General features: G+C 42.4%; 1 protein-coding gene across 1 annotated transcript in view; it reads right to left on the reverse strand.

Moving 5' to 3' along the window:
• cd276 (CD276 molecule) overlaps window positions 1–20,040 on the reverse strand; it is a 65,654-nt gene that overhangs the window by 32,031 nt on the left and 13,583 nt on the right. The window contains exons 3-4 of the mRNA XM_022742591.1: window positions 15,172–15,522; window positions 12,913–13,209 (exon numbers count right to left, since the gene is read on the reverse strand). Coding sequence (XP_022598312.1) covers window positions 12,913–13,209; window positions 15,172–15,522 — 648 coding nt within the window. The remainder of the gene's footprint in view (window positions 1–12,912; window positions 13,210–15,171; window positions 15,523–20,040) is intronic.

Consider the following 20,040-nt stretch of genomic DNA (forward strand, 5'->3'; position numbering starts at 1 on the left):
GACAGGTGGGAGGAGAATGGCTTCCTTAAACGAAGAAAAGTCTAAAGCAAAACACAGATATGGTTAATACCATTCAATGTCAGTGTGTAACTCTGTTTGTGATTTATGATTTTAACTTGAACAAGCTCATTAGTAGCCTTGTAGGCCGACCATATTTTGCTAGAAGGATGACTTATAGGTTTGTTTCACACTGACATTTTTGCAGTCTCTTAACTCACTGCTAGCTTGAATAAATGACTGCAGTCTGCACGCTGGCAGTCCGTTCCATTGTCAGAGGAAATGATTTAAGTAGATATTTCAAAGATTTTAGGCTTTTAAACACTGAACCATCTTTACCATGTCCATTAAGGGCTCAGATGGATCAATACATACAGCTCCTCTTTAGTCAATTATTGAGTTTAAAACAAAGAACAGTTTCCTGACTGTGCTTTTGATTGACTGTGCTTGAAGTTCTTATAAAATACCTTATAAACCAAAATCACCACTCAAACTGGAGTGTAACATTATTTATTACTGAAATTACATTAATATGTAAAATTTATGTCACATTAACACTATTTCTTTATTGCAGTCATTTTACAAAAGCAAAAAGCTGCTTGGGGCTGTGCTTTGACAGTTCCTTTAGAAGAGTCCCTAACAATGCCTCTAAGCTGTTCCAAAATCACTGTCAAGTACAGCTTCTCATGGCTTATTGCTTAAATATACTTTGTCTCCTTCCAGCACTTTTAAAATATGATATCTTGGACAAACTGAAAAAATGACTCTGTAAATCTCTCTCTCAGTGGAATATAGCTAATCAAAGTCTCACAACTTGTGTGTAGCAAGTTATTTAGCCTGTGAAAATGCTCAGCCGCTGGCTGAGAGAGGAGTCAGGGACTATATGTTCATACCAATGTCCCACAAGGGTAGTACTTTTCCACACAACTAATACTTTGTGACTGAAATGAGGCTAGCTAATGCACAAATAAGGGTATTTATCTCTGTATTTACTATAAGATCTCTACACTGAGGGCTTAGAGCTATGTAAATAGATTCTGATGAAGTCTAAGGGAGTCTTACACTGATGAAAAAAAAAGTTATTTCTGCCAAAAATGCTTGTTATTCCCTTCTGGGTGCAAAATAAGAAAATGGACAAAGGGAAAGAGGTAGAGAGAGATGCAAGAAATAAAGGAAGTATGAAACAAATGGGACAGAACAACCCACAGGGCTGCAGGCTACTGTTAAGCTGTCACTGACCGAGGCATTAACCCTCTTGTGGAGCTCAGTGACTGGCGGAACAAGACTCTGTGGCTGCGCCCAGGTGTGATGTGAACCAGGCCACTGCTATGAACAGCATGCATGCTAAGCAAGCGTTCTCTGGGGAAATAAAAACCATATTCACAATTTTACATTATATTCCTAATGTCCAAACTAGGGATGGGATGATTTTATCTGGTCATTTTATGATTTTATTTTATTTTTTATGATTTTTATTTTTTTTTGACGATTTTATCCTGCATCATGACAAAAACACTCACAATAAGTAGATTGTGGTGAATTTCCATCATTGGGATAAATTCCAGGTATAGCTAATGTTACTGCAAGTTAGAATTAGTTAACATAGCAAGTAACATTATACTTCTGGCTTTTTCCAGCAAATATTCAGATAGGACTTTACGCAAATGTTATCCAATCCCATCAACATTCTGAGTGATAGAATTTGTTAGAATGGACTCAGTGAAAAATAAACAAAAGGCATACAAACAGCAACATACAGCATCAGCATATCATTACAGTTTGTGCAAAAGTGAATAATAAAATAATGACAATAATGACAAAAAGAGTACTGTGCAGCCTACAATAAAATAAACTGTGCAAAAAGAGGCTCATACACACCAACCTCAAAGAACGCAATACATCTAAATGAAGCATTGGCATATTTCATATCAAAAGACATGATGCCATTTCAAATAGTTTAAAAGCCTGGCTTTTTAAAGCTGATGAACAAAGCTGTTCCTCTGTATAAAGGTGCCAACATGACAGTTCTTACCCAGAACAGAGGTACCATGAATGTACATCGAGCTGAAAGCTGACGTCTTCAGAAGGTTGGCAGAGGCCACTTGGTATGCTGCCACCGCTGACCCATGGACCAGCAGTGGAGTGGTGGGTGAACCATACATAAGCTTTATCGTACATTATCTAACACCAGAGTGGAAACTAGAAACCAGCCACTTAGAGACCCTGCTCTTCACGCTGCTGATAACATCAATGAGTGGGAAAGCAATTAGTGTGCATCGCTACAGACAATGCTGCACATAAGCAAAAGGTTTTTTGAGAAGTTCTCTGACCTGTGGCTTGGGTGCTTTGGCCACAATTTAAACGAGGCCATCACAAAAGTCCTGAAGAACAAGTGTGACGAGGCTCCAAACCGAGCCTGCCGCCACCTTGTCCAGGGGTTCTCCAGGAGCTGGAAGAGAAAGAGCGATTTGAAGGCTAAGCAAGTAGCGCTGTTCCCACTGCAGTCACTGATCCACGATGTCGATACTTGGTGGGGATCAACTTACGAGATGTTGGAACAGTTCCTATGCCAACAACAGGCAATCAGTGCAACTCTGGTGGGGAGGAAATCAGGATCTCTGGAGAAAACGGAGCTCCTGGTGCAGAACAGTAAAGACTGGCAACAGAGATGAAGTGGATGATGAAGGGTGAACTTGACTCGAGGTATTCTAAGGAAGTATGTTTCACTGAGATGCTGAAGAAGAGCACCGCAACAAGGCATCAGAAAGGAGGAGAAGAGGAGAGTACACCTGACACTTCTTCAGGTGAGATGAAATGATGATGAGATTTAGATTACTTATCCCCATGGGAAGGGGGAGGAGTTATTTTGTAAACTGCTGTAAGGTAAGGTATGTAATGTGAGGTAAAGTGATTTCAGTATGTTAAAATAAAGCCTTTTTAAGAATTTCAATCATATTTGAATGATTATTGTGATAATATTGTGTAAAATCACATATAATCGTGCAATTATTTTGGCCAGGAAAATTGTGAGATGGAATTTTCATGTCCCATGTCTCATCCAAACTACTTTGAAACACTGTGACATGATTAAGTAAGTCACATCGATGGCAAATGTGTCCAATGCATAATATACACTCAGCTTAATAGCACACATACCACAACATGGAGGATTATTACCTCTCCCAGCAATTAGCTCCTGACACTCTGTATTGTTCTTTCTTCAGTTACACAATAGACCCCTATGGCCCCAATGCACCTGAATGACAGAGAGACCTTGAAGCAAATGTAAAATTTAGTTTGTCCTCTTACCTTCCCTGTAAATCACATTTTGACACTATTACGATGGACATTGCTGTTGTCTTTGAAGCTGCCGTCCTCTTGCTTTAAAATGTTTGATAAATAACAAGAAAATACGGGAAGAAACATTATTTAAGACATTCTTGCAGAATCAATGGCAGATTTACAATGTAGAGGATTACAACTTGAATCCTATTTTACTCTGTAACCTTGACAGCTTCTTTCCCTGCTTTGGAGTACCGGCACTAATTCTTCTCGTGGTACACAATACAAAACAGGACACACTTACTTTCATCTCTGGATGTAAGTCATCACTCTGCTGAAGCAGCACATTTTTCAAACCTATAACCATTTACATCATCGGGCCCCCACAATGTCATCACATTATGTCACATGGTCTTATTGAGATGCAGTGAAATATTGAAATCCAAGGACATCAGTTGTCAGCGTGCCTGCTGTGTTACAATGACAATTTGTGGGATCCTGAACAGGAAAAAACATTGAAAATGAGACACCTCTTTTAAGAGTATACAGTACATAGTGCAAAAAACGTGTAATATAATTTATATCATAATTGAATTTGGACAATTTTCTCCATCTCCAGTTTACATAACAAGGTTTCTATAACTAATATTTGACTGACTATGGATGTTAAATGGTGTTTATGATATAGTCAAGGAATACTTAACATTTTGGGAAACTTATTAAAGCTTATTTGCCCTCTCACTGAGAGAATATTGATTATATTCAGATTTCTGTGTGGTCAAAGTAAGTTTACAGGTAAGCTTCAGTTCCTACCACAACAAAATAAAAAAATTTAATTATTGAGCTTTGGAAATGCTCTTAAATAGATTTTGTTGGCTTTGGGCAAAGCCAGACTAGCTACTTCGCCCTTTATCCAGTCTCTGACCACCTGCTGGCCATAGCCTTATTGTATATTTAATGGACAGACATTCTTTTAAATAATATTAGTGTTAAAATTGTTCAATTTTTACTCCATTTCCAAACATCCATCTTCAGTTTGGTTAAGCTGAATTTCTTGGTTTCACAACACAGCCATTGTACTCTCACACACTCTCAGCAGTATCACCCTGTTTGGATTGCTTAACCCCTCTAACAACCACATCAGGAAAACGACCCAACATTACAAATGGCATCACTCTTCATCTGGTAGAATAAGTGGCTGAAAGCATCCAGAGAGATACATTATAGATATGACAGACTCTTGCGGTGTGGGTCACTGAGCTGTCTCTGCCGTTGACAGAGAGTTGCACTTACTGCGGCAACACACACGAGGAGGGCAAGTGATGAAATTAAACACAGTTGACAATATTAATAAGGTAAGAGGAGCAAGTTTGTTTCCTCATAGATAGTTTGTCTGTAATGAGCTGCAAGTTGTCAGGCTCTGGGGAGACAGACGTGGCTACGGAGTCCGAGCCTGCTGGAAGATATTAATGCAACCTGAAGGGGATGTGAGTCATTGCAAGCCGCTGTCCATTCAAACTGGTATCATAAGGAGCACGACTGCAGCGTGGCTTAATCACAGTCATTACTGTGATATTTGAAACTGGGGTTGAAATACAGGGCTCTGTAATAGGTGCGTTTCTCATCACGCAGTGAGTCAGTGAGTGCTTACGTAGTTTCAAGTCAAACTGTCAGTACAGAGGGAGGTGAGCGAGTTGAACACCATACCCGCTCGAAACTCCTCTCCTCTGGGACACAGCCACACTCAGTCCGTTCTTAACTTCCATTTCACACTTGGTAATCAATTACTAGTCTCTAGAGCTATCGAAGAAAAGAGCCACCTATCCCGAGAATAAGCTAAATCTCTCAACGCCTCCTAATTGAAAACACATTATAGCGCTAGACAATGCTCTTTGTGTGTAGCCAGCCACTAATTTGGACTGTTTGCATGCACAGAACAAAGCAATTTACTGAGGTTTGTAAACATCCTTTGCAGGACAATAATTCATGGTGTTATCAGGTGCAGAGTTTAAACATCAAATAAACGGGCTGAATAATTAAATAACCAAACTTTGAAGGCGTGCCCAGCCATTTGTTGGTGGCTATTCTCCCAGTGACTCTGAAAAGCTGAAACTAATATGATTTCATATCGTGAAGCCAAGACTGATGCCAGACCTCCCGAAACCAATCCCTCTTACAGGATTTAGAGGGAGCTGTGTGAAATGTACACTGCAGGGCCCCACCGGTCCCAATGATAGTCCTTGCTGTGAGTCCAAATCAAAATGAACCCGATCAATAACAAAAGAGGGCTTTTGTGCATTTACTGCCATCATAAATACAGTGTCCTGAAAAGGAAAGCGAGGGAGGACAGAGAGAGACAGGTTTCTACCAGGCCGGGGACAGACATAAAGATGTCAGACTGCTGTTTGTGGGATGGTGGCGGGAGGTGGGGGGTGTGGGGGGGTGTTACACTGCCATGATATGATGGTTTTGAAGAAAAAAAAATGGGACACTGTTTTTGGTCACACCCATACCAACACGCGGAAGTCAGAAATAAACTCAAGGTGTACGCAGGTAGACAAACACAAACCGTAAGCATATATGCACATATGTACTCTGCATGCACACGCACAGACTGATGACCTTTTCTAACAGAACAAATGCATATTAAAGAGGACTACTCACTGTCCAGGAGGAAATACTATATCAATATAGCTTTTAATTGTGTCAAAAATAAGTATCTAAGTATATATATAAGTATTTTGACACCTGAACAGGACAAAAAAAGTCAAGATGGCAGAGAGGAGGCTGGAATAAAGGAAAAATAAATCCCAGCACAAAAGAGAGGAGCTCATTTTATCTTTCTGATTGTACCGTTCTAAAAGAGCAGCACACAGACCAGAAACTGCCCACAACTGAATCCAGCCCAACAATCCCTCAGAGCCGCTAACAGTAAGACTGGGAGCATGACAAATAACTTTGCCCAGGCCATAATACAGGGATAAAATTTCCTATACTGAAGGCCCAGAAGAGGACGTTCAAACGTCTCACAGTACTGACAGCGGCAAGTGGCCCGAGTTAATAATCCTGATAGGAATTAATGTGCTTACAATGGTGCCATTGCTGCCCACCTGAATTTATTTTAGATTGCCTACATTACTTCATCTGTCTATTCGGTTGTTTTCCCTGGCTGGGCTCCTGATAAGACAGAGCACGCATTCAGCAAGAGAAAGAAAGCCTGTTTGTGCACTGGACACTAATTAATACAGTGCTCCGTCGGGAAAGTTGCCTGCTTGCTGCTCTACTGACAACAAATTCATTTATACTGCTGTTTTCTGCTTCTCAGAAGGCTCTGTTAATTGCATTTAAATTAGTCCTCATTCAGCAGAGAACAAGGACAGGCACAGTGGTTTGTTATAGAAGCTGGAAACAAAAACATGATTTTTGGACAACATATTACTCCCAAAGTTGATTGACAGAGCTTTTGATAGAAGATTCTACCAGAGAAAGGCGAAAAAACATGCTTGTAAAATACTTTAAGAATAATCTCAATTATTGTAAATTCACCACAACAGTTGCTCTAATGAGAGAACCTTTGAACCAGCAGATCTCTGCATTTTTCTGTTTGGCCCTTTGGCAACGCTAGCTCAGAAATGCTTTTACTCTGATTTAACACACAAAAATGTTGCAAACTGTCACACAATATGTTCAGAGATTCTGTTGAAAAAACAGAGTTTATGAGACAATATTCTGATAAAACACTCACTGGGGGGACTTCTTAGAAACAATATTAGAATGAGCACTTCATGGCTCGAGTAAGCACGGCAGGTAGCTGTTTAGATGGCAATGTGCTGTCAGGATCAAGCTCTGAAGACATAATAACATAGTCAAGTAAAAGGAGCAAGCTGGCACATGTCTAATGAAGAAGAAAAAAAAAACTGTGTGATGAATAGCTTGATGCTCTCACAGACCACCTACAATTACCACCTGTGTTAGATTCCATCTCCAGGATAAAGGTCAATGTTTATATACCAATTAAAGATGTTTTTTAACCTTGATTTATCCAGTGAAGGTTGGTTTAGCCTGCCTGTGCTTCCCAATCATGCAGTAACAAATGCTCTCCTTGGGGATATATGTCCCACAAAAACAGTATTGTACCAGGAGTAGAATAAGCCGCCTTAGAAAAGAGCATCCGAAGGGTCCCGGGGAAACTGAGAGGATCTGACTGCACACTGAGGAAATGTGTGATGTGTGTGAATGTGATCTAGAAGACATGGGTGAAAAGTACAGTGTATTTCTCATTTATTCCTGCACAAGGGAGTAAACGTGGAATAAGCGACCACGTGTTTCTGCACAGACACCTTACATGAAGTTGACGGAGTACTCTTAACAGAGTGTGTGGACTCCAGTAGATTCAGGGGAGATTAATACTAACAGCAAAGAAGGCCAGGGTGAGGGTCCATGACGGTTGGTTAAAAACCCATCTGACAAAAAAGGACACGGTAATGTGGATGCACAAAAAATAAAACTTTGCCCAAACAGTTTCATCCAGTCATGCCACCTATAGGCAAGAAAAAACACACTTGCAGTTCAAACTTGCAGGTGCAGACACTTTGATGTTGCCACCTATGGGCAAAGAAAGAAATAGTTTCACTGCTGACAGTTTTTCCCCGTTTTCTTTAGTTTCTGATTGTGTGTGTTTTGTTCTGAGTGTCCTTGTGTGTCCTTTGTCCTCCTTAACTATCTTACAGATTAAAGGAGGGGGATCCTAACCAGATTTATTTGTTTGTTTTTGGCCACTATAGAGTTATGTGATTGGACAAATATATTGGCGATTGGTGATTGGTTAAGTCAACTGTGGGTTGTTTTTTTTAGGGATGATTTCGGGCTGGTGAATTGGGGGTTGTTCAGTAGTAGCTGAGGGGCTGCTGCTCTCAGTGACAGCATAGCATAGTGTGCTCAGTAAGATGGTGTATTCGCAAATGTAAATTGGAAGTGTTAGAATCTTTTACCAGAACTATATGTTCACAAAGATGGCAAATTGTTTCATTTAGGCCTTTTGGCTAGGCGGCTGCATCTGGTTTAAAACCAAAATAATCTCATATAGGTGATTTTTTTTTTTCTTATTCTTTTTTTTAAATTCTTTTTCAAACAATCTCTCCCATGGTTGCATCTGCTGAAAATGGCAGTGGGGACTCCCCCTTGCCTCACCCCTTGCACTGCAAACAATTGCGCAGATATATCCTAATTGCCGGTTGTTGGACTGATGGTGGCAGGTTGTAAAATTTCAACATATCGTCCAACCCTAAGCCACTATAATCATTTCTTTGGTCCATATACTAGCCGTGATGAGATTACTTCCCAACATGAGCATGTGAGTATTGTTTTAAAGGGAAACTCCACTGATGTGCCACATGAAATTCTGTTTACAGGCTTTGTGAAGTGTGAAGAGCTGTGCAAAGTCCAATAAATTGCCCCAAGTTTGAAAATGAAAAAATCTGGGAGTGTGTAGAAAAGAAGTGAGCTTACCAGACCTCTGTAGCCGGCTCCTTATCTCCGCTTGAGGCTATATTAGCTGCTACAAGCATAACATATCAAATTCTCTGACAAAACTTTTGCCAGTCAAGTTGCATTGTGGGTAATGTAGGGCACAAGTTTTGACAATTAAGAAGAATGCATTGAATGAAAAAGACATTCTCTAATAATTCAATTCAATTTGTCCTATATCTTAGCTAACATTTGGTCTTGTGGACTAACAAATACGCTTTTATACATTCGTCCTACGTGGTAAAACTAAAACAAGTTTGGACTTTCTAAAACGTGCACCCACTTGTATGTCTTTGGAATGGCTGATGAAATAACGAGCATGCCCTGGAAACCCACACAAACATGAGGAAAGCATGCCAACGCCCCACAGACAGGACTGAGACTGGGACGCAAATCTGGGATCCTCTTACTGTGAAGCAACAGTGCTAACCACTGAGCCACTGTGCTGCCCAGTGAAAGCCAGAGAATGCCAGCTAGATAGTAAAATTCAGCAGAAAGTCTTATACACCACGTGGGGTGATCTCCCTCCCCGTCAGCGAGTTCATCTCCTGCCTGTCAGGCCGTAGTGCCACAACTCTGAGCTCAGCAAACGTTTTCGTCTCCATCTTGCTTCCTGTCATCCACTTCTCACCCCTCCTAACCCTGTCTCCCTAGCTCCCTCTCTCTATCTTCCTGCCTCATCTCTCTATCTCCTTCTTTTCCCCTCTCGATCTATCTCCATCCGCACACTGTTCACTGTAAATGCTGTGCCAGCAGAGTGATGCCGGGGAAATGGCGCCATCCTCATTGAGAGAGCAAGCAGACGGAGTGGGGGTGGTGCTGGAAGGGGTGTTCAGTGACAGGCCCTGAAACCCAGCCATCAGACTACACACTGCAATCACACAGCTCCAGTAGATGGGATACATAGCTAAAGCTCCACATTCAGAAAAGGATCAGTAAAAAATGATAGGATATAGACTCTTGATCCCCCAAAACTCCAAAAACATTATTCTTTTTGAGGACAACAAAGTGGACAAAATAGGCTGGAAGTGTGAGACAGTGCAAGCCATCAAGACAGGAGGAGGGGGAGGAGGAGGAAGAGGAGGAGCCGGTACACAAGCACACTGGCCAGGCAAGCACACAGGCCACGGTTCATTTGAGGACTGAAGCTGCTCCTTTCCATCATTCGACTGTTCATTAATACCAGCTGTTCCTATGGGTCTCCCCGCAACTAAGCCTTGCTACACTCTGCAGAATCTATCAATATCCCAGCAACACAACAACACTGCCTGCTCCACAGCTCGGCTGAAAAACTGACCAGCACTCCGCAGGGCATGTGTTTACAAAAATAACCGTCTCTGAGATGCCTGATAATAGTGTGATTGTGCCGTGTGCATATGTTGTTGACAGTGTGGATGTTGCTGGTGAGGTAGCTAAATTGGTGGTGACTATAAAAGAGGCAAGATTAACATGGGTGACTTAACACCGACTCTCAAAGTGCAGCTCATGCCAGCCCACATGGTGCTCCACTCAGTGTGGGTAAAGGGTTCATTTTCTCAAAATTAACCTTGTCAAACTCCTGTTCTGCCTGGGGGAGATTTGTATTACTATTGTAATTTTTCAATCAGAGATTGGGGAGAGTGTGAAATTTTAACATGCTTGTTCACCCCCTTGTCCCGCCCCCCCCCCATCTCTCTCTCTTTACTTACTCTCCTATTTCTTACTCAGTTTTTTTTTTTTCTCCACTCTCATAGTCCATTTAGAATTTTAAGCAGATTTCACCCATTCTTATAATAGGATTCTCCACTGCCTGAGTTTGGTGTGCGGTGTGTATACAGCAAGCAAGTGTGTTCGCTATATCAACTCAAGCTCGGCACACTCCACACTCTGCTACTCCAGCAGAAGAGTTCTGCTAGGTCAAAATTAATTACAGAAGCTGTTAAGCACACACCAGCTGTTGTAAACAAATGCAAATACATTTTCATTTCAAACAAGCCTCCTTGTATCGCAGCACACAAAATACTGTAAATCTTCTGTGTGTTTACCAACAACTTGGGCCATCATCAAGCTGTGCTGGTGCTCCTGCTGAGAAATTACTCTTATTCACGTACACCCTGTTGCTGAAAATCACGATCGCCACCGTTTTAATTAAGGGTCTTCCTCAGTTTATTAGTGGATTTGCTTCTGTTGCTGTCTCTCTTTCAGTCTTTACTGCATCACACGTCAACAACACCAGCGCTCTTTAGCTGGGCTTCTTTTTTCAGTCTGTTTTGCCCTTGGTTGTTTTCTTTGTCTGGGTCTGTTAAGACTGATTCCTTCTTTTTTTTTGAGCTTGGGAAACAGCAGCACAATGACACTGTGACTAAAGAAAATGACAATGAAAGCCTATAAAATTGCTCAAATACTGTATTTAATCCTTCCAGTAGCCTCCTCCTTTAACTCAGGTACGTTGAACAGATGTGTAAGCAAGGGTGCACCTGGGAGGGTTTGTGCCACTCATATTTGTGCAACCGATTTAAATCATAGATGAGTGAATGAAATTTATACGTTAAGTGTTCACTCAAATGGCACCAACAGAGGGTGCATGCTCAGCTAGGAGGCAACAACAGGTCTCAAGTCAAACTCAAAGAGGTTGTCGGTGAAGACGCTAGCTAACAGTCAACAACCTCTCTCTATACTGATGACAAATCACCACCACCATTGAAATTTAAAGATTTTCACATTCACATCAGGGAGCCAACCTGTAGTTACAAGGTATGTATGGTTTTAAACTCAATGGTACAGAAGAAAAGGAAAGTAAAAAAATGGAAATGACATTGTCACTGTTGCACATCACCTCTCTTGAAAAAAGTTTTTTTTTTTTTTAAAAAATGCATGACAATCTCAGTCACCAATCCAGATGCCTCAATCTTTTTTTTTTTTCAAAGTGAGCATCTCCTTTATAGAGGGGAAGTAAAGAAGACAAAAAAACTGACTTGAAAGGCAATAAAACGATCATATCTGTTTCAACCAAACCTGAAATAGTGCATCAATCCAGCAAAGGGAGAGGGGTTATAGCAGCCTCAGACTATTTTAACACTGTTACCTCACAGTCGTATTTCATTCTCACCATGTGTTTAATACCTTTCCACTCCCCCAATGGTCCATCTGACCGGTTATCTGTGCTGTTTTGAAAGTGGCCAACCAAACCGTTATAAAGGCCACCCTCCCTCAGCTGTCCAGCAAGCCTGCCCTGCCAATCGGCCATCCTGTTTCCAGACAGCACAGTCATTTCCCAGCCCAGTGGAGCAGCACTCCCTGACCTCTGCCTCGACCTCCGCCTCAACAGCCCCAGCTCCAGCACCAGCTCCAGCTCAGAGAGCAGACTCGGGCCACCTCTACTTATTTATGAGCCATTTTACACAGTGCTGCTCCCATTAGAGACCCAGCCTTGGCCCACCTTACACGGCACTCTCCTTGCACTTAACACATAGAGTACACCAGCAGGGCCAGGGGGGACATGGGCAGTGGTTGGGTTGAGGAAACCATTAGATCTATCATATAGGTACTGTCACACACACAGCTCAAGATTTCATCAAACAATTAGAGAAAGGCAAACATATCAATCTCCTTCTTGGTTAGCAAACATTTCCTGCAGAGAGTCACTCGAAGACCAATCACTCCATCTTGCCCAATCTTTTATTACTGTATTACCTTTTGAAATATGTGATGAATAACTATTTGACTATCCTCTGGGAAATAATCACCCACTGATCTCATTTAACGATCCACAAGAACTAATGGGTTATGCTTATTGGACCATAATTGGACATTTCATTATTCTCATTCATTTCTTTGGAGCTGAGCTGTTTCTCTACGCAGGAAACAAAGAGACTTGGAAAGACAAAGAAAAAAGTCTTTATGGCATAAAATTCAAATGACAGATTGATTCACGAAAGCATGCAAGACTTTAATGAGAAACTCTGCGTAGGCATGACTGAAAACAAGATTAGTCTTTGCTGGTAACATTCAAGCACTGCAGGAAGCCAGTGAATATTAGTTTGTTTAGTTTGTACTAGAATGAAGGTGACAATATCGACTGAGAGACCTAGAAGCTATTTATAAAGGGAGATGAAGACCCACACCCACCTGTGATTGTGACAAAGGCGTAGCCATCCTCGCCCAGTAGCGGGTTGATCAGTCTGCAGCTGTAGGTACTGTTGGGCTCCAGCACGACTGTCAGCACGCTGGTCATGGTGAACAGCCCTTCCTCATTGGCCACCAATGAGGTGGTGATATTGTCCGTCAGGTTGCGACCGCCTCCATCCTGCCATATGACACCCGCCTCAGGAAAACCACCGTAGGCCTCGCAAGTCAGGGCCACCTCATCGCCTGGCCGCAGGTTGGATTCAGGCTCCAATGTCACCACAGGCTTGGAGTAGGGGGCTAAGAGAGAGAGAGGAGTTGTACACAGAAAGAAGAGGAGGGGGTGGGTGAGGAATGGGAGAGGGGAACAGCAGATACATACTGAATTTAGCTAGATTCTCTGCAGTGAGAGTCACCCTGGGAACTGTTTGACATGATTCCCATTAAATTCTTAATTATGTTTAGGGAGCTTAGCATAACACAGTGCTTACGATCCCACAGACACAGACAGCATCTGTGTCACATCCTGATGCTGCATCCCTACACTCTAACGCCGCTCTCTCTAGAGAGCCAAAGCACTGAGCCACTCCCAGAAAGGAAATACGGTGCCAGCCGGGAGGCGGAGGTGGGCAGGCCTGGGAGAAAACTGGCAAGCTCAGAGATTTGGGACGACTCAGCCTATGGCGTGGAAAAGAGTGCAGACTGGTGGAGGTGAGTGGTGAATCGTCAGACGAGGCTGACATCACGCTTCTCCAATCCCCGGAGCTAGAACACGAGTACAGAGGTGGCGGAGAAAGAGGCTGCTGTATTCCCAGAACCAATCACCGCACAGCAAACAATGGGGTGGAGCTGAGGGCGAGATGAAATAAGTTTGTCTGAGCTGTGTTTTTTTTTGTTTTTTTTTGAAAAGTGGACTCTCAACACAAAGGCAGATTTAGCGTGGTACACACTAACTTTCCCAGCTGTCCATTTGACTGACAGGCAGACTTCCATCGAGTGCTCATTTCATTTTCTTCCAGCACAGCATGAAGGAAGTCTACAATGTTAACTATAAATGCTGGCTAAAAATAGAACATCTATAAATCTAATGCATAAAACTGAGCCAATTTGTCACTGTTGGAGACATTGTTTTTCCTCTCCCAGGCCAGGAAAAAAAAAAAAATGTTATTCATTAACTCCGCCTAATGCACATCCATCCTTGGAGAATACAGAAACAACCTCACAACAGACACAGAAATGTGAGAAGGAAGGAAAGGCACACAGTATCATTATAAATAAATAAAAGGCTCTCAGCTGTGAAGGTGGGCAATGTAGTCACACAGCAGAGAAGATGTTAGTGATGGCTGATTGACCGTAACAACAGCTAATAATCAAAGTCAGCAGATATTGACCATGACAGAGACCGCAAGCAGCGCTTCTTGACCAGAGACACTCCTCAGCATCCCTCAGGAAACTGTTTATCACCTGTTTACGTCTTGTGAGAAGAAACAATCCTAAATCACAGTCTACGTTAGTAAGTGTACGATACGTTTTATTGCATACTATTAGTGTATACGTGTATAAGCACTGGGGTCAAATAACTTCCAACACAATCAATTCAGCATTTATTCATTATCTAGTCATCACACTGAACATACTGCAGATTACTGTATACTACAGACTGAATCATTAAAACAGCATTTATTTCATCTGTTTAGTTGTTGGGAAATTTAAAATAAAAATTGTCTTGTACTCTAAAATGGGGGGAGAGTTAGGAATAATACGCCAACTTTACACATGAAGATTCTTTTACTGATCATCAGCAGTACTATTCTGTCTGTGAAAACAGTTGCGCAAAGCCTGAGATACAGACTGGGGGCATGCAGTTTGAAACGTGGGCATTTATCAGGCAGGAAAAGTCTAACAAAAGATGCGATTAGGCTGCATAGTGAGGAATGTAGGATTCAGAATTTTTGGAGCCTGAGTCATAATAGAGACTAAAAGTCAGGATGCCTCAGCCTCTCTGCTTCTTAAATTTTGACCCCTTTTTTTTTGGTTTTAAACTCGTCTCCTGAAGATCCTCCATCTTAATGAGAGTGCAGTACTACATTGCTTACTACATTGAGTAACCCTTTAACATAAAAGGAAACTAATCTGAAAAAATATACACATTTAAGGCTGCTACTAAGATTTAGGTTTTTATCAGTAAATCTCTCAAACAGTCCATGTGCGTGTTCATCTGTTTGTGTCTACATGTGTCATGGGCTTCACAGCTTGACTCACCGGCCACCTGCAGCAGCAAAGCAGCACTGCCATAGTCTTGCACCCTGACGAAGCAGGTGTAGCTGCCTTCATCAGCCACCCCCACCCTGCTCAGCAGGAGCGAGGCGTTGCCAAGGCCCAGCTGGGTGGGGAACAGGCTGGTACGGTTGGCGAAGCTCTCGGCCTGGTCCGTCAGCTGGTCGTGTCCCTCCCTGTACCCGTGCACACTGCGTTTGGTGTCTGTCAGCTGCCAGAAGACGCTCAGATCAGACAGGTTGAAGGGACTGGCGTGGCTGAAGGAGCAGTTGAGTATGGCATCTCTGCCGTGCAGCGCCACCACTGGCTGCTCCGGGACTTGCACTTCCATCACAGCTAAATGAGAGGAGGCGGGACATATTAGTGATGTCAATAAATAGAAAAAAAATATGTTTTTATCCAAAGTGGTGTTTTGCTGTATTTTAGAGGATGTCAGGTTAACTGTCATCCACAGAAACATACAGTAAATACATTTGCAAAATCTTTCCTGCAATCATGTAAACTCAGAATCCTTTGCTGTGTCAATCTATTCTATGCCAAACATAACCCATTTGTCACCTAGTAAGACTAAAATAGACTATAAACAGTATTAGTAAATACTATTTGGCCCAGGTTTCATATAAACATACAGTATTCACTGAATCACAGCATTAATTCAGTGTGCTGTGTTCAAACGTGACAGACCGACACCTACTCAAATTTGAATGTCTTTGAAAAAAAATAAAAAATCAATGCAGCATTTAGAAATACATGCTGATACTGCTTCAGGAACATCCACTTTGTTTGACGAGATGCAGGCAAGAGGGAAGAAGAGGAGGGATCTGGAGGTAAGCATTAGGACTTTGTTTGTGTTCCTATAGGCTTTGCCTCCTGGCGATGGCTCAGTGCACTGAAACTCAGAGATGGAAGCAACAACATCTGTACAGCTTTAGTTAAATCGTTAGTTAAATCTAAAAAAAATCTGGCAGGGGGTGGGGGGCATGGGGGGGTGACTCCAGAGAAAGTCTTCAGTGTGTGTTTTCTACTCAAAAGCATCAGTGCCTATGCATTCGTGTGTGTGTGTGTGTGTGTGTATGTGTACTGTTTGTCTAGACTAGGCCAAGAGCAAAGAGTACACTGCATAATCATTCTGGATTAGTAGCCATCTCAGACAGTCCAGAGTATATCCATAGTATTCTCAAGAGTCAGCATTCTCCATTGATCTCTGTCTGCTGTTATACAACTCAGAGACACTCATCAGCATCACAGGGGAGAAAAAAAAAAAAAAAAAGCCACTCGACCCCTGGAGCAACACACTCTACATTATGCTCAGCCTCTCTAATTGTTATAATCACAGTGGCATTTTAGCTTCCTCACCCCTTTTTGAGCTCCGTCTATCAAAACAGCCAACATCAATGTTGAATCACTTTGCTATGAAGGAGATCTGACTGCTGCAGAGGTGCAATAATCACTTTCCCTGTTAACAATAAACATGTCTTTCATCTGAGGGGGGTTCATGTATGGATGAGTATTGCTAAGTCAAGGCAGACCTATTTTCAATCATATTCAGCCAATCCAGGCAAGGTACCCTCTCCACATCACACCCCCTCTGACCTGCTCATCTGTAGGAACAGTGCCACCTACTGCCTCAGCTCACAAGTGCAGAGCAGGGAGACAGGAAAATTCACAGACTGCTGCCAATGGAATATGCAATACTCTATGTGTACCTGGCTGTTGGGGCCTGCGTTGCTCATGAAAAGATTTACAGAGTGAATAACCAAATGCTTATAGGTAATGGACACTTAGAATGAGAAAAAAATATATATAAATAATGAGATAAAATGTTTTCCTCCTCCAGTATTGCATCAAATAGAGATATAAAAAGGGAAACATCAGGCAAAACTGGCGATTTTGCTCTAACAGTTCATTGGTTGGCATTACCAATTCTGATTTGGAGCAAATCAAAGTCTCTATACCAACCAAGTGCCAGGCACACAACAATGCTTTGACCCCCATGGTGAAAACGGCAGAGGGTTTATTTTTCCTTAACTGTGATTACAGAAGCTGTGTTGTTGCTGTGGGGGTTTTCTATCACACCATATTCTGCCCACATTCACCCAGCAGGGCGACAGCATGGCACACAATACAAAAGAGTTACCAGGGCAATGCATGGCAAAGCGAGGCTGTATTGTGCCACCATCAGTAGGGATAAGCGAGTAAATTTCTGGAGTGTGTATTTTGGCTGTCTTCGGAGGTGGCCCAACCTTTGTGGTAATGAATAGGTCGCTGTTGTTTTTTGTAGGAGTGGAGGGTCAGTGACAGCCCTCTCCGAGACCGTGCATGTTGAAGGAGGAGGAGAGAGAGCAATTAAATCACTCCCCGAGCAGCCTGGGATGACTCACACCACTGAGTTCATACAGGAAGGGGGATGGGAGAGAGGGAAACAAAAGAGAGAGGAAGACAGGCCGGCGTCTAGCTCACGCTTAAAGATAATATCTGAAAACAAGCCAAAGGAAGAGGCTGTGGTGGAGCCTTACACACTAATCCCTCAACACGGACCAAAGCCATGTCAGAGAGGAGACAGAGATAGAAACTCCCCTTTCCCATTCTACATCTTTGCCTCTCTCTACATCTTTCGCTCACTGCAGTGACCTACCACTCGCTCCGAGGCCCTGGGAGGATGCAGCTCTACACAGGGACCTTGTGCAGAATAACCGACCCGCTCTTGGAGAGGGAACACAAGGGGAGCGTTTTGCATTGCATTGAGGGGAGGGAACCAGACAGGAGAGGAGGGCAAGCTAGGCCGGCTGTCTGACGTCATGGAAAACGCACATCTCATGTCCTATTCGTCAGAGGTGAAATTCCACAAGCCAAAGCGAATCACTGCACACTTAGCTGTTTTTGATCTGCTGCTGCTTACAACAAACAGCATGTTCTGTACAGTAGCTGACTGTTTGATCGTCTCTCCTCAGGTCTGCTCTCGACATGAAAAAAATTGTATTCTCCAAAGAGACAAGAGTAAGTAGTAGAGGTTAAGATTTGAACATAAGTGGTCTTTGGTGAGAGGGCAGGGCCGCGCCTTGTAGCCGGGCCCGTGGTGTCCTCTCGGGGGGTAAGTGGGGATCTCGCCTCTCCCTTCTCCCTCTCGATAAAGAGGTGCTCAGAAGTCGTAGAGGGCAGGCTGGGAGACGTCAGGCTGTGGGGATTTACACACTGCACTTTGTGTTTATGGGCCTCAGCTCTGTTGAGTGCCTGCGAGACAGAGACGGGCACTTTCACAGCCGACATGAAATAAACTCATTACAGTCTTTGCGAGCGCTGGCAACGGGCCCCCGCTTCGCAGCGAGGCACGGGGCTGGCTAGAAAAGGCTGCAAGTGATCTTCATACTGCTCTCCACTCTACTTTCAAGACGACTCGCCACCTTGTCACTATCAACACCTCCTTCTGTCCTGCTTTCCTCATGTGTGCAATGCATTGGTGCTGCTGGATTTGCTTGTACCCGGTACAAGTGAACTGATGTTAGCTAGACACATGAGGTGAGCATGGAGGCTGAGCGTGAGACTGAGAGACAGCGTGGGATGCGAGCTGACAGCAAATAGGAGGATCACAGTTTTTATAGGTAGGGCGCATGCAGGGTGATGAGTGAGGCTGTTGGTAAATAAAATCCAGTGATAGCTTACATCCCCACTGGCAGATACAGATAGATAGAGCGCTCATGCACGCATCCACATGCACTTACAGATACAGCATGTGCACAAAATCAGATAAGTGGACTAGAATTATTAGCCCTCAACAGTCAGTCTAGCTCACATCTGACTGTGATGTGCAAACTGATTAAAATGAATCATAGCTGCGTTGGTTTTACAATTAAACAAACTCAAATGTAATCTAGAAAAAGAATACAAACAAGAGCGCATCCTGCATCTCCCACAACCACCTGTGCTCTTGGAGGGGAAAAGATATAATTCTAAAGAGGAAAAAACATTGCTCATCCCTGGTGGATCTTTTTAAAATATAATCTATTTCAGATTACAATCATATTTGGACTGATTACTTACTTACCATTGTGTACTTCAGATATACAGTGCATCACTATACTAACAACATACACTCTGCAGCATCACAATGTTAGTGTATGCTGGATGGCTGCGGTCGCTACATGAAGCAGGGTACATTTCAAAAAGAGGAGAAGTCAGTGCATCCTTAACAAGTACACTTACGCCTATAACCTTAACCTATAACAGGTCTTCAAGGCATACATAGTAAGATAACACATCAAGAAAGCCACAGGTGTAATAATATTAATAATGGCTTCATTCCATAGCAGGGCACTGCTATTGTGGTACGGCTTACTGGGACATTAATGAAATGGAGGAGGAATCAGATTCCTCTGAGGTCTATACACCGAGCACGTTTTAATTATGGTAACTTAACTTTATTAATGTTGAGAAAAAGGTAAGAAAACCTTTTTGTTAAAGACATTTTTTAAACTTAGAAGTATTAAAACAGCACCAAAATCATTTGGATATAATCACCAATTATATATTTTTTTTTCTTACTATACTTCAAGAATGTGCTGAGAAATTTTTACTAAAAAGACTTAACATTTTTGTAGTATTTCTATATATGATAATTGTTTGTGCTGTGTCTTTTTTTTTGTATTTATGGTTTCTGGCAGCTATATAACTTTGTTAAATAGACAAAATTCTAAGTCAGACTTATAGCTGAGTTTGTGCTGAGAAAAGATACCATGCATGCGGGGTAAGGACAAAACAAAGATAAAAATGAATGCACAGAAAGTCAGCAAAAATGAACCAAATTGAAGCTAGACTCAATCTGCCATTATATGCGAAACAGAGGCAGGCAGCCGGCTA

Source organism: Seriola dumerili, unplaced genomic scaffold (genome assembly GCF_002260705.1).
Source record: "Seriola dumerili isolate Sdu_G_001 unplaced genomic scaffold, Sdu_1.0 BDQW01000003.1, whole genome shotgun sequence".
NCBI classification, from domain to species: Eukaryota; Metazoa; Chordata; class Actinopteri; order Carangiformes; family Carangidae; genus Seriola; species Seriola dumerili.